The sequence below is a fragment of the Chenopodium album genome, chromosome 18 (assembly GCF_948465745.1).
Source record: "Chenopodium album chromosome 18, dcCheAlbu1.1, whole genome shotgun sequence".
NCBI classification, from domain to species: Eukaryota; Viridiplantae; Streptophyta; class Magnoliopsida; order Caryophyllales; family Amaranthaceae; genus Chenopodium; species Chenopodium album.
The window spans coordinates 5,174,647-5,201,231 of record NC_137851.1 but is presented as its reverse complement, the minus strand read 5'-3'; the positions used below and the strand labels follow the sequence as shown (position 1 = coordinate 5,201,231).

Here is a 26,585-nt window from a genome sequence, read left to right as displayed (position 1 = left end):
GTGCTCATTGCATGACTGCATTTCGGAAGATCAGCTACGTGATAGCTTTAGATTGGACATTCCTCGATTTTCCCTGGGTTTATGGGATAGAAATGAACTAGCATAGTGAGTTTGGCCAAAATAGAGGAAAATTGCTGTATACAGAGAGATGTAGAGCAACAATCGGATTAGCTGCTTGTATTTAATGTCCGAAGTCTATCAGTGCAGCTGATGGTTATCATCATTTTGGAGACAGCTAGTATACCATTCCCAAGTGATGAAATTACAGGCATTGTTGAAGAATATGGACCCGGCAAGGTGGCAATGAAGGAGAAGACAGAGTTGGGCCAGTTTGGCATTGGAGGAATTTGTAAAAACTCAATAGCCCCTTCTAGCATTTCCACCATCTTATATTCTTATTCATAGCCGGACGGCTTAAAGGATTAGCTTGAATGCACCATCACCACTAGCATCTTCCTTTGTATATCTTTTTCTTCTCCTACCAATCTCCCTTTGTGATCATGCTCTTGCATTTGTATTGGTTGCTAGTATATCAAAGTTGAAAATACTGTTAGTTATGTTCAGCTTCAGTAAATGTGTTGTTTCTACAATCAACCATTTCTAGAACTAACATTCCATAGCTATAAATATCTGATTTGTGTGATACACTCCCAAAACTCTTGAGAAATACGTCAGGAGCAATTAACCCTATTGTTCCTCTTGCTACTGACATTGATTCAGTACTTTCTTTCCGCTCACACAACTTAGCAAGGCTAAAGTCCGATATTTTGGGCCGGAATTTCCATCTAATAGAGTGTTATGTGGCTTAATGTCAAAATGCATTATTCTTGTGTTGCAACCTTGGTGCAAATACTCTAAAACTTCTTATCCCAACTGCGATCTGGAATAGAATTTCCCAGATTAGTGGTTGACAATTATTCCTCCCATATATAAATTTCTCTAGAGATCCACTAGGCATGAACTCATAAACAGGAGCACTTTTCTGATCATCTAAACAAAACCCTAAGAGTGTCACTATGTTTACATCATTAGTATAAGATATTGCTGAACTTGTGGATGGTACTGCAGGATTTGCAACAGGACAACCATAGTAGAAGGTAAAATTTGCCACTTTATCTGTGTACTTAAATAGGTTTAGTTTAATGTGGTATTGAACAAATTATCCGGGCAGTAAGTACTCCAGAAGTCTTTCAAGCAACTGAGATAGTATGTGAACTCGAATCCATCCGTTGAAGAAGGAATATTTTCAATGACTGTCACTGAATCTCTGGAAAACCACCGTATTCATCATTGCAGTCGAGCTTAAAGCCAGGATAGCCACAATACTCTGGGTAGGTTTGTGTAGAATATTATATATAGTTGACTACTGCTGGGGTACCAATATAGTGAAAAATTCTTGAATTTGACGTATTGGAATTTCTGAAGTGACTGGAGAAAATAAAGAAGAAAAAAGTTTGAAAAATCCTTAGTTCATTAGGGAGGAAGCTTCACATTGGGATGGAAGATTTGCAGTTCAGTGACTCGCCTAAAGATAAGACAGCAGGGAGTATACAACCGACAACCCCCTCCCCCCCTTCTTAATTTTTTTTTTTTTTTTTCCTCTTCCTTGAAACAGTACAAAACTCTCCCCTTCTTGGCCTCTTCCCATAAACCTTTTCCAAACCTCTGAAATATGAAGCTTTCTGCTAAAGTGCTAATTCTTCTTTCTTCTTCATGACCATCATTTTCCTCTTGATCCTACTCCATAAGTTTATCGAAACTAATGATTTGAAGATTGCAGAAAGCCGTTTGTTTGTGGAGGTGTAAACATGGGTTACCCTTTCATGCTACTGATGCTTCTTGAAACCAGGTTCACTTGTGGGCTTGCAGGTTTAGTTGTTGTTAGTCATAGGGAGGCAAGTCCAGGTGACAGGGAAAGTGATCTTCACACCCCACATAAAAGTATTAATTAGCAAATATGACCACAGGTGCACACCACAGTGGCCTCGTGCAGGCTTATCATTATTCTCTAATCTCTTTACAGTAGCTGATTATCAAAAGTGGACTAAGTGATAAAGATGACGAAATTGAGGAGCTCATCACCTTGATGTAATTGCAACCAATGTGATTTTATATTTAAAAATTATCTACCCCACTAACTTTCCTTTTAACTGAGATTTTATTTCTTCTCAAATGATACACCATACACCTGTGCATTGACACAGAAATATTTCAGATTTCTAGTAACATAAAAATTCCCAGTACCATCTAGCCTTGGGGGCTTACTAATTTGCCCAACACTTACAGGAATACTCTGTAGTGTTTTTTTTTTTTTTTTTTTTTTTTGACAAGGCTCTATTTTTACCTTAATGGACGACTTTTGTCTGTCACCTATTAAGTTTCCATATTTTCTCAGCACAAATTGTAACAAGAGCTCTGAAGGCCCAAAGTGAAGCTTTAATATTTCCCAGTCATAGATTTTTCTAGATAGTTATACACATGGACTGTGCTGGGCCTGATATATATAAGGTTCACTGGTTCAGGCCCTTCCCCTACGGCCCAACCACCCAAGAGAATCAAAGCCCGCCCGTTGGGTTGCAGGTGTGCAGACCGGGTACGAGCAGTTACCAACTCTATACCTGATTCTCCCAATTATTTGAACTTCAATATTCTACAAAATTTGATACTATTGTGTGTTATATTGAATTGATTTATTCAAAATTTTCGTGTAGGATTTGTATGGTGCTTTCCATGAGGGTTTTTAATCAGTCTTACAATATATCATGCAGGATATGGTTGATCTCCTCTTCCCTAGCTTCAACTTCCAAGAGCTAATGTTCAATTTTATTGCTTGTTTTGCTTGCACACTTGGTAAGCTTACACTCTTTAGCTCTCCCTTATATCGTCTTAATTTGTCTCATGAATGGAAAACCTCTTGGTGTTTACATTTTAAATAGTTCTAATACTCGTTTATTAACATGTTTAATTGGTAGCATATCGCTACCTCCGTCCTAAATGATAGTTATACTCTGGTGGGCTCTTTCAATTTGAAAAGCAAAAAAGAAATTCTTGTGAAGGGAATTTGTCTAATAAGAAAAGATTTGACATTTAGTAATGGAGGATACTGTCCACAAATTAGTTTTTTGTGATGTGTGGCTGCTATGTCTTTGACTTACTCTAGCCACTGTATTAGTACCGTGTTGCTGAAGCCTGCTCTTATGTTCTGTGGAGTAATAACCTACTTGGAGTACGCTAGTCGCTAGTTGCTCAAATCCTTGATGATTAATACAAAAGCTTGTAAAATTTCAATGCAAACACCATCTTATACTTGGTGAAAGAAATCTTCAAATTGCAAAGAATTATATTATACTTATAAGTAAATTTTTTAACCTTGTTAAGAGGCACAAAATATTACGTGCCACCATTATTCTTAATTACTCAAGTGATACAATTTACCAATTTGAATGTTTTGTTGAAGTTATCTAATGTTTACAATTGTAATTGTGAATTTATCCCCACCTTTTAGCGAATGTAATTGGTTATATCATGTGTGTATAAGAATCGTATACGAGTATATCATTGTGTGTATAAGGTGTATGTGAAAATTTAGAATCTAAATAGTTTCAACAAGCTTCTAAGCAGCACGTGCACAACACACACTCTTACGCTAGTCGTACGCCATGCATGTATACCAATTACCCACGGTTGTATCTTGTCTGGTGGAGGCGCTAGTTTCCATGAGGTTCTTTATCTACTTTTTCTAATCTTTAAAGAAAGATTTTGTTTTCTTCAATATTATAATAATGCAATGAAAAAGCGTGTAAAAGCCATCGATGTGTTTGTATCACCCGGAATAGGATTACTATCCTAACCTGCATTGGTCCAATCTTCCACATTTTGAATCTGCAAGATCTTTTAACTATATAGATTAAGCCTACTTTTTTAAATTGTCAATTGTAAATTATATACTACGTATATTTCTATGATGTTTGTTTGGTAGCTGGAACTAATAAAGATTCCACTTCACCTAATATGTATATTTTCTTGTTACATTTGATATTTCTGCCCATTTATACTGCTGGCTAGTGTTACACACGCAAGACAACAAAAAATACTGTTCTGGCGCTTGTTGGTCAAAAAACAATCACCAAAACCATTTTTTCCTTTGAAATAATTTCCCTCCTTCATAAGTAATTAATGATCAATCATTTATACATCATTCCTCAGCTTACTTAACCTACCATCTTTCAAACATTTTTTTTCTTTATCTAATTCTTATGATCCTTTGATATGAAATTCTTTCAGTTGCATGTGTTTATTTCCCAAACAATATGGCACATCATATTCTTGGTTATTTTCTGTTTTCCAACCTGTTTTGGCAGTGACCTACAATTGTATGATAGCTGTGGGAATTACTTCAGGTGTGGCAATATCAAAGCTGGGTTTCCCTTCTGGGGAGGTGACACTAGGCCGAAGGAATGTGGTTACCCGGACTTAGAGCTCAGTTGCGAGAACAATGCTACCACTACTATACAAAGCAAGGGTATGAAATATCATGTCCTTGACATCAATCAAAATACACAAGTTCTGAAGATGGCCAGGGAGGATTTTCTTCAAGGAATTTGCATGCAGAAATTTATAAACACCACTATTGATCCCGAGCTATTTGATTATGCGCCTGGATCCCGTAATCTTACGGTTCTATACGGGTGCCCCCCTCCTTATACGCCTAATCCTAGTCAATTTACTTGCAAAATCTATGGTACTAATGACACTGATGGTTATCCGGTAGAAGGAGCAATCGGCCCAAGTGGGTGTTTTGCTAGCATTGTGGTCCCGGTTGTTGATTCTTCAGCTGCACAAATAGGGAAGTGGAGTCCTAGTCAAATCATTGGGAAAGGGTTTGAAGCAATCTATAAGGTTCAGGGTGAAGATTTATGTGTTGAATGTGAAGCATCAAAGGGTAGATGTGGTTTTGATCTTAGTAAAAATAAGATATCATGTCTTTGCCTAGATGGAAGTATTGGAGATGCACCATGCAACAACTCAATATCTTCTGCTAAATCAGGTATGTTTTCGCACTAAATCGAATGCATTGCATTGGTATGTGTTTATGTACAGTATGTGCATATAAAACTGGCTGTTAATTAAAGTCAGAAATCATCTGCTGCTGGTATATAGCGTAGTGTTTTTTATTCTTAAATCATTAGATTTACTCCAGGACATGCTAAGTATATGAGACTAATAATTTGATTTTTGTCCACCCAAAGGCTGTATCCCTATGTCCATTGTGTTCTAATCAGAAAATGCAGGTGTTAAAACCTCATTTTTGACTAAACAACTTCAAAACAACTTGTCTAAGTTCTGGATCTTGGTATTCTTTCATTTTGATCGTTGTTTTACCCATGTTCCCCTCCTTGGGATTGGTTGAATCCAGTGTATCAGCATATGTATTAGTTGAACTACTCATAAGTTTGACTTTGTCAGCTTAGAAATCTTCTTGTGCTCTAATTTCTCATGGTGGTAGGTATGTGATTAATTTCTCTTAACAAACTATGATGTTACTTGTTAGTTTTTTCTTTCTTTGTTCAGTCCAACCTACTTCACCTCATAAAAGTGAAATAATTGTTCTTCCAGCATAAGATATATACTTCATCGGACTCTAGGTAGAAGTCATGTAATTGACATCAACTTTTATACTCAATAAGCCTTTTATAGCATATGCTTCCTTTCACGATTAAGTTATGTTTTCCCTAACCGAGAAGCGTAATAGTCAACAAATTCTAGAGAAGAGTGCCAGTTATCAACTTTGTCACCTAGGATCTAAGCTACTATTTTATGAGCATTTTGCATGTTCTTTTTTTATGCGATGTAATGTCAAGTACCCATACCCATGTTTGAACTATCAAGGACCAGTACCCATGTTGAATTGTCAAATGTCGAGTAAACAACGCGGTAGTGTTATATATATAACATGGATATTGAGGTAGAATGAAAAGTCTGATGAGTTCACTAGTATCAGAGGAAGAAGGAAAGTTGACCAGTTTGTGACATGGACACATGGTGTGTTCAGCCAATTTTGCAGTCTCCAGGGTTAAGGGACAACTAACTTCAATTGAGGCAGGGATAGAAAGTGTGACCTAATTTTAAATCATGATTTGTTGGCCTTGCTCAACGCTTTGGCGCAAAGAGCCTCCCAACTCCTAAGTTTTTGCTAGTTCTTCCAACAGAAACTACAGTAAGATAAATGAAATTTCTTGCAAAAATAATTTAGTCCAATATGTGGAACTGCACTTATTCGAGTCTATTACTTGAAAAAAAACCCTCAACCCTAACAAAGTAGAAATAAAACGGGCGAAAGCAAATGTGATTTGACAATTCTATTCGACGGAGTACTAATTTTTCTTAGACTCCAATTAGTTCTTCCCTAGAATTATATCTTGGAAAAATTTTCAAAGATAAACCAAAATAATCAGATTTACTGATCTTTCTTCAGGGCAAAATTAATGACTTATATTGAAGTGAATGAGTCAATAATCTATTCCTTTCATTTCATAAACAAAATACTCATCGTCTAGTTTCTTTCATGAGCTTCATACAGAATGAAGCACCAGCTTTCCAGATCTCTTTCATTAATTACTCTCAATTTCTTCATACTAGTAATCAGCTCCTTAAAATTCATAAGCTCCTATGATGAGCGTTTCTTAAACTGCAGTCAACCTTTTAACTGTGGTGTCGTAGAAAATTTACAGTATCCCTTCTGGGGAGAGAATAGGGCACCATATTGTGGCCTACCTGGATATGAGCTTCAATGCCTTGGCAATGATGTTCCAATCATTACCATCGCATCTCAGAAATATAGATTCTTAAAAGCTGATGCTGAAGCACATAAGCTTACAGTGGCAAGAGATGACTTTTGGGATGATCTTTGCCCTTCATCCCTGGTAAACACCAGCATCAATAACAGCCCCTTCGAGTATCCCTTTAACCCCGTCTATTTGACTCTCTGCTATGACTGCCCTATTGCGTCCATGATAAGTTTGGGCTTTCTAGGTTACAGTGTTTGTAACGAAAGTGGTTCCTTTATTGATGTCTGTTTCAAAACTGGGGTGTATACTCCTAATATAGGGTGTAGGAGTGTGGTAAACATACCAATTCTCAAAACACTAGCTCCAGAATTAAAGATTGACAAAGCCTTTGTTCTCAAGGCTTTGCGTGATGGTTTTGAATTACAGTGGAAAGTGAACGATGATCAATGCAAGACGTGTGTAGAATCAGGTGGTCGGTGTGGGAATGATCTCCGCGGAAATAAATTCACTTGCTTTTGCCCTGACCAACCTTATGCATCAGAATGTCCGATCCCAGGTATGTTTGAGAGTTCAACTGAACCAAGTTTCAGTAGTTTATTATGGAGTATTAAGATGTGATACAGAGTACTTTCATAATTTTAATAGACTTTGGAGAAGAAAATCTATGGGATTTAGTTGCCGGTTTATTTTATTGGATATGGTGTCGGAACTCAGCTCATTGGGTATTTTTGACAACTAAGGCCATCAAGCCATCAAGAAAAAGGCTATATGTTTTGAAGATCATGCTTATTACCAACTGTAAAATAGTTTAAAACCAATCAAGAATACCTTTTTCACTGAAGTCTTTTAAGTGTTAATAATTCTGACCTGGTTTAAATGATGCCTTCCTTTTTTTTTTTTTTAAAAAACAAGTTTGCTCGATTATTATTTTCTAGGCTCTTCTAGGAGTATAATTTCCTGAATAACCAAAAAAAAAAAAAAAAAAAAAAAAAAAAAAAACCTTAGTAACTCCGGATGTAGAAGTTACACCAGACCCAATGTAATGGCGTTGCAACAAAGATCTGATGATTTAGCAGTGAAAAGTAGGGAACGTAGTAAGCATCATAGCGGTTTTGGGATCTAGTTTGATTCGTCTCGGTGAGTAGATTATTAATATCTAACTTTTATAATTTTTGCTAGTGTGAGATTAAAGATATTTGCAGTCAAAAATGGATAAAAATTTACATCGATTTACGAAATAGGAACATCATTTTGAAACGAAGGGAGTATATTTTATTTGCTATCTAAACATAGAACTAAAATATTCCCAGTTGGATGATTTGGAATACCAACTTGTTTTTATAAGAATTACAAGTACTAAAATGGGAGAACACATGGTTTTAGCAGCCAGTAATATATTAGCAAAAATACGGAGTCAAAGTTTTGTACTTGGTGTACTGAACATTTAAGTTCATAGTTGATTAGAAAATGCACTTTGAATCCAAACAATGCTTCTCCCCAAAGAAGAAATTGATTAAATATCTGCCATGGAGAAAGCCTCCAAAATCCTTGCATCACCTATTACCAAAGCTTTTGTTTTATCTCTAAGTTCTTTTATGGAGAGGGTTCAAAGATCCTAGACTCATATATGTTGTTCGAAACCTTCTTTCTTGAGGTTATACCGAAACTCTTCCTCCTTTCTCCTTAATCTCTCCGTAACTCTCAAAGATGAAGCTGTCTTTTCTATCCTTCTGCTTCTACATTCTCATCATCTTCCCCTTAATCCGACCTCTTAAGTTCATTGATGCCAATGGAGTTAAATATGAAGAATGTAAAAGGACTATTGAATGTGGAAATATCAGCCTAGGCTACCCTTTCTATGATGATCAATATCGCCCTGCATATTGTGGTCATCCTGGCTTTAAGGTCAGTTGCAGTGATGTAAACAATATGCCAGAAATCTCATTGAAAGCATCCTCACCTGAGAAATATTACCTTTTACATGTGAGTCTAGATTCACATACTATCTCTGTTGCTCGAGAAGACTACTGGGATGGTTTCTGTCCACCAAACTTGCCCGATACCAGCTTAGACTACAGCCTTTTCAGTTACACAACTGCAAATGAAAATGTTACCCTTTATTATGAGTGTTCTAATGAATATCCAGCTTCAAGAAATCAGTTTTCTTGTACTAACACAAACAATGGTATGGGTTACTTTATGACTGAAGTATTGGAGTCCTACCTTGGTCATATCCCACCGGGTTTATGCAGAAGCAATGTATCTGTCCCAGTTTACAGATCTGTTGCTGCAAATATAACCGATATATCAAGCTTACATGCAGCTTTACAAAGTGGTTTTGAGATAGAGTGGATTGCAAACGATGACTTATGTGATGATTGTCGTGGATCAGGTGGGGAGTGTGGGTATAATACTAATCTGAGTAGATTCACTTGCTATTGCGCTGATGATGTTCATAGTCTCAGATGTGATGGTATGAGCACTTACATATTTTTTAATTTTTATCTTTATTTTTTATGATCTTTATATTAGGTTGCCTAAGGTATTTGTTACTAACTTGTTGAGATGTGATGCTTAGCATGTTTTACTGTGTGTATGCGCGTGCGTGTGTTCATGTAGGGTGGGGAAGTATAGGAATTGAATTAGTATGGAATTGCATTGTTTCCTGGTAAATAAACCGGCCACTGTCTTAGTTCTAGATGGATGGTTGGACATGCATGATAGGGAAAAGGCTTTAAATTTTATTGCTTGCTTAGGTATTATATCTAAAGACGTAAAATAGATCGTCAAGAGTTCGGGTTATTTATTTTGACCACCTTAGCATGTGTAAGTAGAGAGGAATTTACCTAGAAAATGTGCACTCTCGAAGACACCGACATCCTAGATAAGGATTTGTGAGACTAGTCATAAATATCTAAAGGTAAACCAATAAGGTTATGTATAATTATCTTAGGTAAACCAGTCAAGACTACAAAATTTTCTTGCCTCCCTAAAAAGAATTTTTGTTCCTAAACCCGCTTTTGACAGGAAGCTTCTCTTTTTCTGTCAAAAAGTAAAAGGAATTAAAGTTGGTATCTTTAATTCACTGTGATACTACGTATTTCGTAGTTTACAAAATTAACAATTTATTAGAACCGGTCATACCTGGGTAACTGTTGAATTTTTGTGTACGTCTATACTTTCAGATTTTAATAATGCATATAGACTATAGAGCTGAACAACAGCCGGCCAGGCCGTACCCATGAAAAGCCATTGGTCCGGGTCACATTTGTAGTGAAAAAAGTCTGCACAGCCCTGGTAATCTACAATTATTCCAAGGAGCCACCCTGATTAAAAAAAAATTAAGCTTACAGTTCAGACCGAAAACCTGCAGCTTGAAGTATTTATTAAATTACCTATTTTATTTATTTATTTTGAAGGAATTACCTATTTTATTTATTTATTTTGAAGGAATTACCTATTTTATTTATTTATTTTGAAGGAATTACCTATTTATTTTTTAATAGACATGTTATTTTTTAAATCATGTTTTGTCAACATATAAAATTAAAGATTACGGTAAAATTACTAAAATATCAATAGATAAAATTTATGAAAATATAAAATATATTAAGTCGTATTTAATAAGATCCTACATAACTAAAGTCAAAAATAGAATTTATATATACAGTGTCAATAATGGTGGATATGTCATATGTTAAAGGAAAATGAGAAAATGAATGAAATTCTGCCGTATGCATAAGTGCATGGACCATGGAGTCAAAAGTTTTGAACTGGTATTTTGACAAGTTCAGAATAACAACAAAAATGCCTTCCTAAGTAGATGATGCTTATATTTAATTGTCTGGTACATTGAAATAATTATATAAAATAAAACCTTCAAGTCTTCAACCTGTGCTTACATCACCATAGAATTTCGAGGACAATTCTTTTTTTCTTTTTTTTCTTTTTTTTTTTTTCCAATTTTCTTTGAGAGGATGCTTTTGTTAACTTGACTTATATCATTGATTATTCTTCATGAGCCATCTTTAAGAAATTGTAGTTCTTGAATAAGTTATCAAATAAGGCCAACAAAATTAAAACTCTTCTCCTTCTTTATTAAACATTCTCTAAGACTAAGAAAGATGAAGCTCTCTTTTCAATCATCTTTCATACTCATGATGATCATCTTCCTCTTGATCCTACTCCACGTGTCTGTCGAGGCTAGCAAATACGATGATTGCAAAATGGTGATTCAGTGTGGAGGTTTAAACATAAGTTACCCTTTCTATGACGATGATACCCGCCCAGATTACTGTGGCTATCCTGGCTATAAGCTCAACTGCAGCCATGAATATGGTGAAATCCCAGAGATTTCAGTGACAGAGTCATCGGAGAAATACCATCTTCTATGGATGGATCCAAGCTCACATACTATCGGTGTTGCTCCAAAAGACTTCCGGAATACTCCCTGCCCGAATATTTTGTTCAATACCACCTTAAAATACAACCTTTACAAGTACGCAGATGAAGTTGCAAATTTTACCTTTTACTATAATTGCCCTCGACTTTCAAGTCCTGTATCCACAAGTTCAGAAATTTCGTATAATTGTCCCAACATAAATAGTAGTCTTCCTGGAGTTTTATTTAATATTGATGATGATTATATCACACAAACTCCATGCCAAAGCAATATCATTGTCCCATTATTCAATCAATCTGTAGACATTTTGAAAGATTCAGACAGCGTAAGGAGTGCCTTTGAAAAAGGCTTCGAATTAGAGTGGATAGCTGACAACGAAAATTGTGATAAATGCCGTGAAAGAGGTGGGGAGTGTGGGTATGATTTTAGCCAGAGAATTTCCGCTTGCTATGAATCCTTTCATTTTCATGGTATGAATCCTTTCATTTTCATTTGGTTATGCTGAAACTTTTGAATAACTTAGATTAAATCCTGATAAGATGGTCTGCTTAATTAACGTGACTCCATACGCAAAAGCTTAACTATATCTTGTTGATTTGGTCCTCCGATGTCATCAAACTAGCTCTCTGCAAGCTTATTTATGCGTATGAAATTGCATCTTTCTGTTTCATATAAACTGTTTTCAATTTTCATTGAGTTTCTAGTGTAGGTGACCACAGACTTTAGGATAGGAAGGACCGTGCCAATAGTTAACCTGTACGGAAGCTATGTAACTCTGACTCTTCGTTTCATCTCAAATACCTACACGTATTCGTATCGGACATGGGTATTCAAGCTTGAGTAACCCGAAAGTACCAAACCCACCCGTTTCCTGTCGATCTCTGTGTTGGGCTAGGCTTGAATCCTGTAGTTATTTTAAGTGGGTAGACTTTAGATTTTTTTACTCTAGAACTAATAATGTTGGATGAAATTGAGATTTGTAAAGGTAGTAATTTGAGAACACTTAAAGCCTATCTTTTATGTTGTTGGTTAAGTATTGGCTTTTTAAAGGCACAAAATCATTCTAATTTCTAATAATTCATTCAAAGGGTTCGAAAACCATTTTATAGGCTAACCTTAACGAAGTAAAACACTACTGTTGCCAAACATAACCAGTTGAGGCTTAAAGCAGCTTCGTCTGTTCCAATTCCGGGTTGACTAGGGCTGGTCTCGAATTGGCTGGCCAAGGCTAGCTGTGGTTATTGGTCAGTTGAAACAGGTTTCATTGCTTAAGCTTGAAAAGCTTAAAAAAATCCTCTGTTTTTTTTTATTATTTACTTCCAACGTTTTGATTTTTATTCATATTATTCACATAATCTATTCTGATTGTGATTTTAACATTACAAGTAAAAATGAAAAAACAGAAGAAAAAAAAATTACTGTCAAATATTAGGGACTAAACCAACTCGCAACAGAAATTAAACACATTACAGTGGTCTACGAAGTCAACGAAAACATTTAGAGCAGTGACCAGGCTAAGGATGTTTGGTGAAGAGTGAAGACAAAGGAGGCCATAATAGAAAATTATTATAGGAGATTTTTTATGAAGACAAGTCTAACTTTCCCTCCACTTTAAAATCTTTCGAGTTGAGTTGACAAGAAAGTTCCATTGGCCTTATAAGTCTACGTTCAACGGCTATTTAGTCTCTTCACCACCCTTGGCCCTCAACAGTGATATTTTGTGGACAAATATTATTCAGCATTAGCTGTTCTTTTCAACAACCACTCTTTGAAAGAAAAAATTGATCAAACATGGTATTTGATAATCAATCTTTCTTCATTTCTCATTTCTAACATGGAGCTCTCTTTTCTCTCTACCGTCTTCCTCGTCCTCTTCATCATCTTTCGTTTATTCCACCTCCAACATTATGCTTATGCTGATGATGAGAGGTACGAAGAATGCAACAAGCCCTTTGACTGTGGAACTGTCTCTAACTTAAGTTACCCTTTCTATGGCGGTAACACTCGTCCTGATTACTGTGGTTATCCCGGGTTTCAGCTTAACTGCAGCAGCAGCCCTCCAGATATCTCAGTTACGTCGTCAGAGAGGTATTACGTTATTGGGGTGAAACCAGATCAACCTATTATTACTGTTGCGAGAAAAGACTACTGGGATGGTTATTGCCCTGGGAATCTGCATAATACCAGCATAAACTTCGACTTCTTCAGTTATGTAGACCTGGATGATAATGTCACCTTTTACTATGGTTGTCCTAATGTTTTGATGCCAATGACTAATTCTTTTACGTGTGCTAATTCTAGTAGTGATCCTCGTACTCCATTTGGCTACTTCATTCCCAAGGGTTTAGAGTCGTCCCCCTTAGGCAGGACTATCCCACGGGATAAATGCAACAGAAGCATTACTGTGCCTTTTATTAATTATGAATCATCTGCTCTGAGGATAGTGGATACGTTAAGCTTAATGGCAGCATTGCGCTATGGTTTTGAGTTAGAGTGGAAAGCAGAGAATGATTTGTGTGATAAGTGTCGCAAATCAGGTGGGGAATGTGGGTATAATACTACTATGAGTAGATTTACTTGCTTTTGTCCTGATCAACCTTATGCTTCTAAATGCCCTGGTATGACTCCTTTATTTACTCTATGCTGATATTTTTATCCAACTTATTCAGGTTCAGTTCTCTCCAGCCGAATTTTACTGTACTAATCAATTATCTGAACTGGATTTTACAAATAAAAAACTGATTATTACTTGTTATTAACTAAATGTTACTGAAGAAAACTGGTTTTTACTGTAACTAATGACGATTAGTTGGAGAAAGTGGGGTTTTGTTCAGTAGTGCCCATAATAATCCTTAGCAGCCTTTCAGATTTGGTAATCTTGAAATTAAGCAGATTTTTATACACATTTGATGGTTTGTACCATTCTGAAGCTAAGCAGCCGTGTTCTTATCACAAAATTAAGTATAAATCATAAGTTACTGATGCTTTTATTGTACAAAGCTCTTCTGGCAGCTACATAGTGACTTGCGTCAGTTTCTGCTCACATATTTTTGTTTTCATCTCCGTAAAATATTTGTGCATTCTGTGTTTTATATTTTTTTTTATATTTGTGCGCTTTGCATATTATAAGTCCTAAACTTCCAGATGAGCATAACGCTAAACGATTTTAGTATTTTAATGTAGTTAACTATTTGTTAAAGATCTACGATTACTTTATATTTTGCAGCTTACTAATAATGAAGTTTTATAATCTTACAAAGTTGTGAAATGATATTCTTACTACGCAAGGGATGACTGAATGTGGCGTATGCTTATTCAATTCAACCCTTTTTATTAATTTAAATAATATTCTTCGTATTTTTTATTTGGCTGTATTTGTTGAAGAATGCTGTGAGTAGACTAAAGAATTCAACTTTTGTTTTAGGAACAAATTCAACTACCCACGCTTCCTCTCTTATTTCTCTATTTTATTTTATTTTTAGAATCTGTCTTTGTTTTCATGTTCCATTATAATCTATAAACTGTGTTCCTTTTGATCTCTACTCTGACTAGTCCACATATTGTAATTGTTACTGCAGGTAAATCTGGCACCAAGCCGGCAGTTATAATAGGTATAATTTGTTGTTCTGAAAATTACTGTATTAACTCCTGCATAAGATAAGTTATATATATAGTAGTCTTAAAAGTTTCTTCTGATTTCATTTTCAGGGTTATCTGTTGGAGGCGCACTTGTTGCAGCTGCTCTTTTATGTTGCTCCATCTTTGCTGTTCGAAGGAGAAGGCAATCACTTGCCCAGGCTCAATCTAAAGATCTTGGTCCCAGTTATCCAAGCAATGGCCTTCCTACAACTGCTACAAGCAATGAATATCGTTACAGCCAAGGCTACACGACTAGTCCTTCAACCAACCTGTCTCAGAGCCTTCCCTCTTATCCTTCCTCAAAGTCAGAATTTGAAAATTCTGCTGACTACCTAGGTGTTAAGGTCTTCGCCTACAATGAACTTGAAGAAGCCACTGAGCATTTTCACGAGTCTCGGGAGCTGGGAGATGGTGGCTTTGGTACTGTCTATTACGGTATGATGAACTCCATTATCCTGATTATTTGTCCCATTTAACTTTTCATACATTAATAATTGGTGAATTAATAACTACCAGATTAGGAAAAAGAAAATTCTCCATGCTCCATGCCTTTAGTAACACATCTATGTTTAGTTATCTATTACTGCATATATCAAATTCCGAGTAATGATAATCTTTCAAGGCTATTCATTTGAATAGACCAGGATACGCCTGTCAATATGTAATGGAGGAAGTTAGGACTATGATTTTGGTGCTGGAATAATGTTTGATGAGTTTATCTAACATCTTTTTCCTTGATTATCTCCCTTCAGGTAAGCTCAATGATGGGCGCTTAGTTGCTGTCAAACGCTTATATGAGAATAGTTGCAGGCATATGGGACAGTTCATGAATGAAATCCATATTCTAGCGCGCTTAAGGCACAAGAACCTGGTTGCCCTTTATGGATGCACCTCAAGGAGAAGCAGAGAGCTCCTCCTAGTTTACGAGTACATCTCCAATGGAACAGTTGCTGATCATCTTCATGGGAAGCTTGCACAGTCCAATGTACTCCGTTGGTCCACACGGCTCAGCATTGCTGTTGAGACAGCAGAGGCCCTGTCTTTCCTCCATGAAAATGAAGTAATACACCGAGATGTGAAGACCACAAATATTCTCTTGGATGACTCCTTCAAGGTGAAGGTGGCTGATTTCGGGTTATCAAGACTTTTTCCAGATAATGTAACCCATGTGTCCACAGCACCACAGGGAACCCCTGGTTATGTTGATCCTGAATATTATCAATGCTATCAGCTCACAGAAAAGAGCGATGTTTACAGCTTTGGAGTTGTTTTAGCAGAGCTAATATCATCAAAAGTTGCAGTAGATATCACACGGCATAGGCATGATATCAATTTGGCCAATATGGCTGTTGACAGAATCCAGAAACACGCATTCACTGAGCTGGTTGATCCGAAACTTTGGTGTGAAAAGGACCACCTTGCACAAAAGATGGTGAAACTAGTATCAGAAGTGGCTTTTCAGTGTTTGCAGCAAGAGAAAGAGGCAAGGCCTTCAATGAAAGAAGTGCTTGAATCGTTGAAAGGAATACAGAAGGAATTGGATAACTCGCAAAAACAAGTAGTAGTGGATATCCATGAAAACGATGATGTAGGGCTTTTGAAAAACGTCCCTCCTCCAGTTTCACCAGAGACAGAGCCGAGTAACAAAAGCATCAGATGAAGAATGACTAATGGTAAATCCTTTCTTATAGTTATCGATTATAGCAAGAAATGTCATTGCGATCATTACTAAAATGCTTGATATAGAGGATTAAAATTGAAAATGCTTTACTTATCCTACTTAGTTGGAGGTTGCTAGTGGAGCTTAGTTAACGGGTGCATAGTTTAGAAATCTGTAAATAGTATTCCATACAATATAATGTAAGTGCTGCTGTGTGAATCCTAGCATGAATTTTGACTCTGTACTCTTGATCTTAACTAATACTTTCTTGTGTTTTTCCTGTAATAACATGTGCATGCACTTAATGTAAATTCATTAAATTTTTAAGTGAGAGTGAGGGATAGCTCAAGTAGTTAGAGCTTCTTTCTTGATTCCAAGTGTTCCCGAAATCGATTTTCTCCCCTGTCGCGCCCTTGTGGCTTTCTAAAAAAAAAAAAATTGTTTAGTGATGTACTCTTTTAATTCGATAGCGATACACAAACACATATTATGGTACACAATAACAGGAAAGATCAACCATTTTAATCATTTTGCATATGACAATACCGGCGACTCATAGATGTTTTTGGTCACTATTAGTTTCTTGAAAAATGGTTCAAGGAGAAAAGTTCCATGAAAAATAAGTGAAAATCAAATTTCTTACTTTTTCCTAAGAGATACCACGCTAACCCTATAAACAAAATTTCTAATTTGTTGATTAGAGCATACTATATACTGTATGCTTTTAATTCTTTTAATGGACGTTCTTCTTTTACTCCTTTTTCGGCGCATTGAATATTCAAGAAAGCTTTTTTACTCCCATATTTTGAATGGATCTAAACATTACGTCTTGGGAAAATCTGGACCAAAAGCTGCTAAAATATTATGGTACTGTGTGTATTTGTTGTGTACTTGTGTAGTTGTGTGCATACAAATAGAGGTTTCATACATTTGCGAAATTTTTAGATGGATTATAATTGGTCAAAAAATTACAAAATCACCACAAAAGTGATTTATCCTTGTTTGAAAATGGTACCACATTTGTTTTTTTTTTTTTCTTTACTTAGATTTGACACATTTGCTTTTTTGGTATTATAAACGAGTAAATTTCAAATTTAAATTTTATTAAATTTTTTAAATTAGCTTTATCAATTGAGTTTAGTTTCCAATTATTTAATCTTCGTACTTGTTAGTTTTGGTAATTCATATTCTAATGGAAAAAACTAAAAAAAAATTTAAATGTGATACGTACGTGGTAAAACACAAGTTTGAATCAGACTTTTATCTAAGTGTATAGTAGTAATTTTTATGCACAACCTATGAACGATATGGAGTATTATTCTCCGTACAATTTATAATATTTGCCAAATGATCTAATGATCATAATAAAAGGGAGGGGGAAAAAAACCCTTAAAATTAGTTAGTCTCTAGCTCCCACAAACAATTTGGTCATTTCGTCGCTATTACCGAGTAAGTCATGATGACATAAAAATAATTTGGCGCATTACTTTAATTGTGCTTAGAATTAAAGAAATTTAGAATTGGATCCGTTATGTTTGGATACAACGTGTGATGGAAATTATCAGATTATATTTTTGGATTGCATTGTGGAAAAGAATCTATAATTTGCACCATATTTGTCTATTTTGTTGGCTTCTTTCTATTATTGCTATATACCCATTGTCTTTCGTTCTCAGTTTAGTATCAATTCTCATAAACACGCATGAACAAACAAATTACTCTTTTATTACAACTTGAGCTTAAAAATACCCGTGATAATCATTAAACAATTACTACGATCTACAAAGTACTCCGTACCAAGTTTAGTTGATAAATCTACCTATCGATATCCCAATTATTATCACATATACGATTATACGGAGTACAATTGTCTATAAAATTTACACCGATCTAAAGGTGTGTTCTGATTTACTGAACTGAATTTAACTGAGCTGAATTGTTTATGAAAGAAAAAAATTAAGAACTAAAATGAACTAAAATTAAACTGAAGAGAACGGGTCCTAACTTGACTCAACTCAACTTTAATTCCAAGGACGGACAATATTCCTGTGTATCAGTGACACAACAAGGACATTACACACGTTGATTCAAAGAACGGTTTGAAATGGATCAAACCTTAAAAAAAAAAAAAAAAAAAAGAAAAAAAAAAAAAGAAAAGAAAAATGAAAAGACAAAGCATTTAAGCAATACTCCCATAATATTCTCCAAATAAAAAGGAAAGCTTCCTAATTACCCTTTACTTTCCCATTTCCCCACTTCCCTCTCTTCATCTTCTTCTGCCTCACCCCCAAAGCAATCTTCACTTTCTCTCTCCTCTCATCAAAAATTCCCCCTAATTCAAATCCAATCCCTAATTTCAGGGATAACACGCCAAAAATGGCGACGCTACAGAAATTCAAGTTTCTAGCTACACAGTGCGCAGTTATCGGAAGCCCGACCCGAAGCCCGACAACAAGCCCGGTTATCCACATCCGCCGTCGCAAAACCCTACGAATGCTGCTCGGAGGTCGAGGCAATAGCACCAGCGCATTCAACCGCCGATTCATTCATCACAGCAATCGCCGGGTCGACTCGCCGGATCGCCCGAAACTCGCCGACCAGAAATCGGCGAGTGAAAAGGAGAGTAATCTCGGCGCGAGGCTTAAGCTCAAGGATCTGTTCGTATCTTCTTCTCCTTCGCCGACGAAGGTTCCAGAAGAAGATGAACAGCGGAGATTGTTACCGGCTACCGGAGGTTCCGGTGTCGGAGACGGCGGATTAGTGGCGTCGCGGAGAGTGGGAAGCGGCGGAGTGAGGCCGTTTTCGGCGACGTTGAGGCAGAGATTGTTGATGAGGAGAGCGTGGCGGCCTGTACTGGTCGCTATTCCTGAACAGTCGCCATAATTTTGTGTTTTTGCAGAATTTTGTACGGATGATAATGATGATGATGATAATGATAAACAAATATTTTTGGGGGAAAAATATGATGGGAATATATAAATAAATAAAATCGATTTCCTTTTGTTTATTACGATAATTTTACGATTATTACAAGTAATATTATTACTCATATTATTTTTAATTATAAATTAGGGGTTTGATGATATTCTGAATATCTGATTTCTGAACGTTTGTTTTCCCTTTGCCCTAGGTACTTCGAACATGGAGTATGAATTTTTTTTATTTATTTTTTTGGGTTTGATTGTATTCCGTTTTGAGTTGTTTTCAATGCCTCATTTGGTTTAGTTTTAGTTCAAGTAAGGATTAAAGAAGAAATCAAGTATAGATTATCTTTAGTGTAAAAAATATCAATTACTCCGTAGTTATAGTCATTAATCCCTAAGTTAAGTTAGTTGAGTGAGATTGGATTGCATTCATTCACAATTTTACAGGTAGGTTACATTATAATTAAGCACGATTTTTCTCATGAATTGTGTCACTCGTGGTGTCTTATTAAGGAGATTAATTACACTAAATTTAATTTTATAGTTGTCGATTCTTGTTCAAATTACATTAGCATTTAAGATTAATTGAAATATGGTATACTAGTATTTACTGTAACTAAAGAAACAACAAATATTGCAACATTTAGGTTGTGAGGTAGAATTTGAAACAGAATTTGTCCCTATAAGAGATGTGGCATCTCAAAAATTTGTCTCACTTAAGAAAGATTGAGCTGAAATAATTTGGAAATTTGTTGTTTAATATTTGGTGGAATATAAAATATTTAAAAGGGGAGAATAAATAATTTAAAGAGGTTAGGGAAAAAGAAAGAATGTGGGACCCAATCAGTTAGAGTGAGGGAGTCAGTCCAATGTGACTTGCGATGCAAGTGGCAAAGGAGACTAGCGAGCACTTTGATGATAAGGACAATTGATTTGGCCCTAAAGGTGATCAATCTCTCACACCCCACATCCCCTTTATTTTAAAAAACTAATTTTGGTTTAAAAAAAATAAAAGAAAAAAAAAGTTTATGTCGTTGGTTACACTGTGTGGCCTGAATTACTCAATCAGTCAGAAGCCATCCGATCAATGTTTTAGCGTTAGATTGCTGCATAATGTGCCTAACCACACCAAAAATAATAATAATAATAATAATAATAATAATAATAATGTTTAACAATTTAATTTTACAAGAATTTCTTATAATTGTAACTTTCATTATTGTATTGTATAGATAACTTTCATTGAATGTTTAAAAAATTATTGCATGAAATTTTACGATAAATTATTATACTTATGTATCTAATTGTATTTATATACATACTCAACAAAACCTTATTTGAAAATACATTTACTTGTCAATAGTAATATTTGAAGTAGCTAATTAATGATGCAAGTCTTGTGAAAAACGGAAAAACATGGTGTTGTAAATGTAAAGTGATGTTTTTTGGTAGGTTTTAGCATAATTTGATTGCCACCGCTAAAAGCCACACATACACTTTTAAGTTTTGTTTGATTCGTCTCATTTTGTATAAATTATATTTCTACTTATTTAGTTAACTGTTGAATTTGTATGAACATACTTTATTTGAAATTGTAATTGAAACTTTTTTTTTTTTTTTTTTTTTTGAAGGGGGGGAGATTATATTCATTAATAAAAAGCCATACGGCACTTACATAAGAGATCAAAATCGAACAATACAAAGACAACCGAACCAATTACAAGTTCGAAATAAACGAAACTACAATTGCACGCGCAGAATGACTTTCTTAAGTACCCTTGGCTCATATAACGCTGTCCTATGCAGCCTCTTGCAAGGGGGTCTGGCAATATGATGTAATTTCTGACGAGAACCTTCATTGGCTCAGAATCCCGTACTCCTCGACCTGAAATCAAAATTGGTGTCGTACACTTCACCATAGACAAGATCAACTCCGATTCAAACACGGATATCGGCATGGAAGCAAAACCCTTTAGCCCAAACCAACAGAAGATCAAACCGAAGCCCCATAGCCAAAAAACCCGGATTAAATCCTGCACCAGAAGATCGGTACACCGATCTGCAAGCCCCATATCACTCCAACACACCACACAAACAGAAAAAATAATAAAACTAAAAAACACACAACGACTTCTAAAAGGAAAAACAGAACGAAAACTAAACCCTAAAACAAAAAACGAAACCCTAACATCCCACCCCGCCGCCAAACCGAGTCCCACCACCCACGCTATGGGATTCACCGACCCAGCCCACGAACCGCCGGAAATAAACGCACGGACCACCGAGGCCCGCCAGAGAAGCCCGAACCCCACACGCCCCTGAGCTGCTGCAACGACAACCCTACACGAGGGACTTAGAACGGCCCTACACGAGGGACTCAGAGGGAGGAAACTCCCCCTCCCCGTTCTCGTAAACCACGTCGCGGCAACGGACAAAGGGGTGGGGCGAAGGCGCGGCGGGGAGGCGGTACAAAGAAACGACGACAGGCCGGCCTCACAGTCGGAGAGGAACAACGGCGGCGGACGAAGAGGCGGTGCGGCGCCAGATGAAAGGCTGAAAAAACGAAAAACCATAACAGAAAAAGAAATAAACAAGCTAGAGGGGTAGATCGGAGGCTCGCCGACGCTGTGGCGTGGGCGGTGAGCCACACGCCCGCCGGCGAGCCTCATAGCCGGAGAAGAAGAAGAGGGGCGGCGGTTTATGGGAGAGAGAGAGGATTTTTAGAGAGAGAAAGTTTATTAACTTTATTTCGTGACTAATTACTACGACTAGATTCTTTATAATTGAAACTATTTAATTTTGAATATATTCTTGTTTAAATTATTTTGACTGAGATAAGTTAAATAAACAAACTGGATCTGAATCAAAGTCGTTCACTCTACTATTAGCCATCGGTCTATTATGACATTTAAGTATACACTAATAATGTGACAATTAACCTTTAACAAAATAACTACTACAAATGTACAATAACTAAATGCAATAATAACAACTACTTTTAGTACGCTTGCGTTTTTAAATTGATATAAACAAATGTGGCTATTATATAATCGTCGTGTTTCTTTAAATGTCTTTTTTTTTTTAAATAAAGTCTATGAAATATTATGCAAATTATTACTAATTTGTCTTGTAATTATAATCCTCATCCTCAATATGAAATTATAGCAACTCTAGCAATTCAAGTGAATTAAATTCACCAAACAAGTTAATTAACATATTAAATTAAAAATTACCATATATATAACCTTGAGGTCATAAAGTTGAATATTTCGAAATACAACATACAAGTGCTTATATGAGCTTACGACTTACGAGTATTGGTAACCCTCATATAAAAGCGACAGTGTAATTAAACTAGCCTTTGATAACTTGTGTAGCTTGCTAACATAGTACGTACCATGAGTCCATGACAAGTTGGCAATGTGATTGTAAATACAACCACGTGGTGGGTGTGGTGTATTATAACATTAGCCACAAAAATCTTAATTTGCGATTAAGAAACATAATCATTGAGTTAAGGTGTAAAATGACGTTAGTTTGTAACTATTACCAAACTGATTGCATGAAATTAATAAACTTGTGCCTAGTGGATTTCTCCATCACCAATTAGTAAAGCTTCGATGTTACTCAATTAAAACTAGCAAAAAACTCACCAATCTCTATCAAGAATACACTTTAGTTTTCTACTAATCATACAATTCACTTTTTATAGTGAGAGTTAAAGAGCTAATTTTTTGTTTAAAAAATATCTTAATCATTTCCCACTTACTATAAAGTATAAACCCCGCAATAGTTTCATTTTATCATAAATAGATGCAATGTAACATCAAGTAAAGTAATTATGTAGTGATTTGATTAAGGATGATCTTCTCAAAAAACTAGAAAAATTGACTTGAATAAGTAGAAAAATATAGATAGTTATTAAAATGATATAAATTTTGAACCGGGTATTAAAATTAAGTTGATTTTTAAGCTTTTTTTATCTATTTCGAACCATATCAGGTAATGATTTAATTTTAAAAATTGGATGAATTATATTTATCATTTTAATGTCTAGCTTGGACCTTTAGCTATAATAATATGGCAATAGGAAATTACACTTAGGAACAAAATCTCAAACCATTATATGCTTGGTACATATTTGTGTATTACTTCTCTTTCAATGCTCTTAAATCTTCAATAATCTCTTCACAATCTAACTTTGCATGATTAGGCAACTCCTGAATTTCCAGAAAAATTGCAAGTTCATCAAGTTTTTGTTCTTCATTCATCATCCCCATTATTCTGCACAAACCAAAAAAAAAAAAAAAAATAACTCTATGACAAACAAATCTCATGTAATATTGACTCACCAAAACTTATCACAAAGCATTATTACAACAAGTTATTGCAACAAAAAAAAGTCACCCCGTAAAATATATAGAGTACAAGTACTTCGTGTTATAAAAGTCACTCGGTGTTACAACAAATTAGTTATTGCATGTCAGCCTCATACAACAAATGCATGCTTTAGTTACTTCAAAGGCATCAAAGCTATAAACATTGGATCCACAATCACATTATTACCTAAACATTAAAATGGGCTTTATACGTTTGGGCAAAGACATAATTTTGCTTTTATCATAATCCAAATTTATCATAATCCAAAGGCCCTAAAATGTAATTAGATTATTAGGCCCACTATACCAAAAAGATTTATATAAAAGTAGGAAAATTAATACAGTGTATTGATTAAGCTAATGACCAGGGGCCTGCATGGTTGAACATGGACATGACGAAGGTACATCCTGGTACATCATCGAACAATTTCTGACATAAATCCAATTCAATCAATATTCATACAGAAATTTATTCATGTAGATTAGATTTGTGTCATTTAATAAATCTTGTAACTGCATTTTGTTAATTTCTCCGTACTTAGTAAGTACTACTTGTATTAGAGTTCATAATTTATTGAAACTATGAAACCTATAATTTCTAGTTTTAAAAAATTAAATAATAAAACAATTGATTTTAGACAACACAATCAATGGTAAATGTAGAATATTACGGAGTATAAATCAATCAAACAAGTGATTAAGAGAAATATATTTTAATCTACTAAAAAAATAAACGATCAAGTGATCAACAAATAACCTACTAAGGAACAGGTTTACTTTTGGAAATGTAAATAGTCATAGTAGTCAATAGATTTTTTTTTTTTTTTTTTTTTCCCTTCACTCTTTTTATTAATTTTTTAATTTTAGACGCCTTCAATTCAATCCATATTCATAAACTACTCCCACGACTAGGTATTTTACGAGAGTATTTTACATAGGACTTTCAACATTCAAATGGATGCCTTGTGCCCTCTATATAATTATTCTAATTGTCTAACACATAAAGGATAAAATAAAAATTAAAAAATACTTCATACACTATATAAACATGAACATGAAATTTTATACTGCTATAAACTACCATCATGCTAGCATGAAATCGTTGACTTTTTATTGCCTGTCCTAATCAACATTAGCAAAGAATCAAAGATTAAACTTTATCTTAATCAACATTAGCAAAGATTAAAGTGTAAAAGTGTATAACTATAATTAAGAAAAATGAATGCTTATAAAGTTAAAATACCCATTAAGTTTGCAAGCTATATTTGACTCCACAAATTGCACTGTGCTTCTTAAGCCCAAACTTCCACAAAGTTTATAATGTTTCTGCAAATAATATTTCTGGTATTGATTTTCTGCCAAAAAAATTTCACAATTTTCCCTTGACAAAATCTTTGTGACAATTCTCTTATTAAGCCTCATTTGCTTCCAAATCTTTGATTTCTGTGCTTCTTTTCTCTCTTCTTCTGTTGAGTAAAAAATTACTGATCTTTCATGGGTGCTTAACCCAAAATTCTGCATTTTTCCAAATCGTTACTCCATGTACAACAGACTTAGTCACGTTAAATCACATGTTATGTAAAAATAAAATAGAAAAAGAATAGTAGTTAATGAAATTTACAAGATAGTCCTTGTTAGTGGGATCATGAATATCCCAGAAAAGATCACAAAGTGATGAGAATGAAATGATACTGCTATCATATTCTACTTTGACAGCTTCTGTATGACCAGTTCCCCCTTCACTTACCTGTTAAATCCAAAATTAACTAAATTAAATTGAATCATACTTTTTAAAGTAATCCTGATTAACATTAGAAATTAATTAATACCGTAAATAATTACTAATTACTTCTTCATATGATGGTTTTCTAAGGCTTCCTCCAAAATAACCAGTGGAAGTTTTGTTAACTCCATTGATGCTTCCAAAAGCCGATTCGAGTACCCGAAAACTTCCTAAATTAACCCTTAATTAGAATTTAATCAATCATTTTAGGATCAAAAACAGAGTAAAAAACAGAGCAAAAAAACAGAGAAGAGGATAGTATTATTGTACCTCCAGCAAAGATTGCTGTTTTCAGGAATTGAGGTGGTACTTGTTGAGATTGCAATGATGCAATTTGGAATTCTGGGTAATCACTGATTTGAGGGAGTAATTCATACATTATTATATAATTATAGTTATAGAATTATTAATTATGAGAATTTGAGTTTATCTATGATAATTTAGGTATTATGAAGTAATAAAGCTAGAAGATTTGGGAAATGAGTGTGGATTTTTTGTGCATTAGCGTGTTAGATCAGTGTAGATTTAGATGTTTTTGAGTATAAATAGGGTTAATTTGACCAAAATTTATGAAATTATGGTAATTAAATTAAGTGGAAGTGAAGCTTCCTTTGATACTCTTTAGCACACAACTTGCAGACCATTGATTCACACCTTTGAGATAGCTAATTACAAAGTACATAGAATGAAATATTAAATGATATTACTTTCACATTATATTAGTTTAGTTCTCAACCCACTTAAAAAACATGGTTTGGATAAATTTAATGTCAAAGTGTGTTAATTTTGACTATTAAATATATTGGATTATCAACAAAGATATTTTCGTAGTATGTAACAACCACTAGTATATAAATTGTACCACAATATCAACCCGTGGTAAAACCTTATTTTGTGTGAATTGGAATATCGACAAAGCTAAGAAACCACTATTAATATACCAATTGCATCACAACAATCCATAGTAAAACCTTGTTTGTGTACATTATTATCAAGAATGATAGGATTGC

General features: G+C 34.9%; 6 protein-coding genes across 7 annotated transcripts; 4 read left to right on the top strand and 2 right to left on the bottom strand.

The window, feature by feature from the left end:
* Window positions 1-550: 550 nt before the first annotated feature.
* Window positions 551-2,002, bottom strand: LOC145591632 (LEAF RUST 10 DISEASE-RESISTANCE LOCUS RECEPTOR-LIKE PROTEIN KINASE-like 2.4). Its single transcript, XM_081648148.1, has 5 exons — window positions 1,976-2,002; window positions 1,619-1,737; window positions 1,179-1,267; window positions 840-1,062; window positions 551-785 (listed from the first exon to the last, which is right to left on the bottom strand). Exons 1-5 carry the CDS (start codon window positions 2,000-2,002, stop codon window positions 551-553), a joined length of 693 nt encoding a protein of 230 aa, XP_081504274.1.
* A 476-nt stretch (window positions 2,003-2,478) lies between these two features.
* LOC145591631 (LEAF RUST 10 DISEASE-RESISTANCE LOCUS RECEPTOR-LIKE PROTEIN KINASE-like 2.7) lies at window positions 2,479-7,406 on the top strand. The gene is made up of 4 exons (XM_081648147.1): window positions 2,479-2,580; window positions 2,769-2,917; window positions 4,362-5,047; window positions 6,721-7,406. Exons 1-4 carry the CDS (start codon window positions 2,479-2,481, stop codon window positions 7,404-7,406), a joined length of 1,623 nt encoding a protein of 540 aa, XP_081504273.1.
* Window positions 7,407-8,495: 1,089 nt separating this feature from the next.
* Window positions 8,496-9,999, top strand: LOC145591630 (LEAF RUST 10 DISEASE-RESISTANCE LOCUS RECEPTOR-LIKE PROTEIN KINASE-like 2.7). The gene is made up of 2 exons (XM_081648146.1): window positions 8,496-9,261; window positions 9,974-9,999. The coding sequence occupies exons 1-2, from the start codon at window positions 8,496-8,498 to the stop codon at window positions 9,997-9,999; spliced, it is 792 nt and encodes a 263-aa protein (XP_081504272.1).
* A 746-nt stretch (window positions 10,000-10,745) lies between these two features.
* Window positions 10,746-16,733, top strand: LOC145591283 (LEAF RUST 10 DISEASE-RESISTANCE LOCUS RECEPTOR-LIKE PROTEIN KINASE-like 1.4). 2 transcript variants are annotated; one of them, XM_081647695.1, is made up of 4 exons: window positions 10,746-11,660; window positions 14,769-14,801; window positions 14,899-15,264; window positions 15,582-16,733. In XM_081647695.1, exons 1-4 carry the CDS (start codon window positions 10,913-10,915, stop codon window positions 16,487-16,489), a joined length of 2,055 nt encoding a protein of 684 aa, XP_081503821.1. In that variant the 5' UTR covers window positions 10,746-10,912; the 3' UTR covers window positions 16,490-16,733. The 2 variants fall into 2 exon arrangements, with proteins under 2 accessions (XP_081503821.1, XP_081503820.1); XM_081647694.1 differs by lacking the exon at window positions 10,746-11,660 and adding an exon at window positions 12,424-13,808.
* Window positions 16,734-18,865: 2,132 nt separating this feature from the next.
* LOC145591629 (uncharacterized) lies at window positions 18,866-19,372 on the top strand. Its single transcript, XM_081648145.1, has one exon. The coding sequence runs from the start codon at window positions 18,866-18,868 to the stop codon at window positions 19,370-19,372; it is 507 nt and encodes a 168-aa protein (XP_081504271.1).
* Window positions 19,373-23,428: 4,056 nt separating this feature from the next.
* LOC145591628 (uncharacterized) lies at window positions 23,429-25,954 on the bottom strand. The gene is made up of 5 exons (XM_081648144.1): window positions 25,846-25,954; window positions 25,642-25,745; window positions 25,414-25,539; window positions 25,036-25,307; window positions 23,429-23,697 (listed from the first exon to the last, which is right to left on the bottom strand). Exons 1-5 carry the CDS (start codon window positions 25,952-25,954, stop codon window positions 23,562-23,564), a joined length of 747 nt encoding a protein of 248 aa, XP_081504270.1. The 3' UTR covers window positions 23,429-23,561.
* Between the last annotated feature and the right edge of the window lie 631 nt (window positions 25,955-26,585).

Excerpts from the sequence above, each read along its gene's own strand:
- LOC145591632 (XM_081648148.1), bottom strand. The coding sequence starts at position 2,002 with ATGATAAGCCTGCACGAGGCCACTGTG. Across the intron at positions 1,738-1,975 it reads GCCTGCACGAGGCCACTGTG|GATCAAGAGGAAAATGATGG; the intron begins GTGTGCACCTGT and ends CTTATGGAGTAG. Across the intron at positions 786-839 it reads TTTAGAGTATTTGCACCAAG|ATGGAAATTCCGGCCCAAAA; the intron begins GTTGCAACACAA and ends ACACTCTATTAG.
- LOC145591631 (XM_081648147.1), top strand. The coding sequence starts at position 2,479 with ATGGACTGTGCTGGGCCTGATATATATAAGGTTCACTGGTTCAGGCCC. Across the intron at positions 2,581-2,768 it reads GCCCGCCCGTTGGGTTGCAG|GATATGGTTGATCTCCTCTT; the intron begins GTGTGCAGACCG and ends TATATCATGCAG. Across the intron at positions 5,048-6,720 it reads AATATCTTCTGCTAAATCAG|AAAATTTACAGTATCCCTTC; the intron begins GTATGTTTTCGC and ends GTGGTGTCGTAG.
- LOC145591630 (XM_081648146.1), top strand. The coding sequence starts at position 8,496 with ATGAAGCTGTCTTTTCTATCCTTCTGCTTCTACATTCTCATCATCTTC. Across the intron at positions 9,262-9,973 it reads TCATAGTCTCAGATGTGATG|ATTTTAATAATGCATATAGA; the intron begins GTATGAGCACTT and ends CTATACTTTCAG.
- LOC145591283 (XM_081647694.1), top strand. The coding sequence starts at position 13,025 with ATGGAGCTCTCTTTTCTCTCTACCGTCTTCCTCGTCCTCTTCATCATC. Across the intron at positions 13,809-14,768 it reads TTATGCTTCTAAATGCCCTG|GTAAATCTGGCACCAAGCCG; the intron begins GTATGACTCCTT and ends TTGTTACTGCAG. Across the intron at positions 15,265-15,581 it reads CTTTGGTACTGTCTATTACG|GTAAGCTCAATGATGGGCGC; the intron begins GTATGATGAACT and ends ATCTCCCTTCAG.
- LOC145591629 (XM_081648145.1), top strand. The coding sequence starts at position 18,866 with ATGGCGACGCTACAGAAATTCAAGTTTCTAGCTACACAGTGCGCAGTT.
- LOC145591628 (XM_081648144.1), bottom strand. The coding sequence starts at position 25,954 with ATGTATGAATTACTCCCTCAAATCAGTGATTACCCAGAATTCCAAATT. Across the intron at positions 25,540-25,641 it reads GAAAACCATCATATGAAGAA|GTAAGTGAAGGGGGAACTGG; the intron begins GTAATTAGTAAT and ends TGGATTTAACAG. Across the intron at positions 23,698-25,035 it reads ATAGCTTGCAAACTTAATGG|AATAATGGGGATGATGAATG; the intron begins GTATTTTAACTT and ends TGGTTTGTGCAG.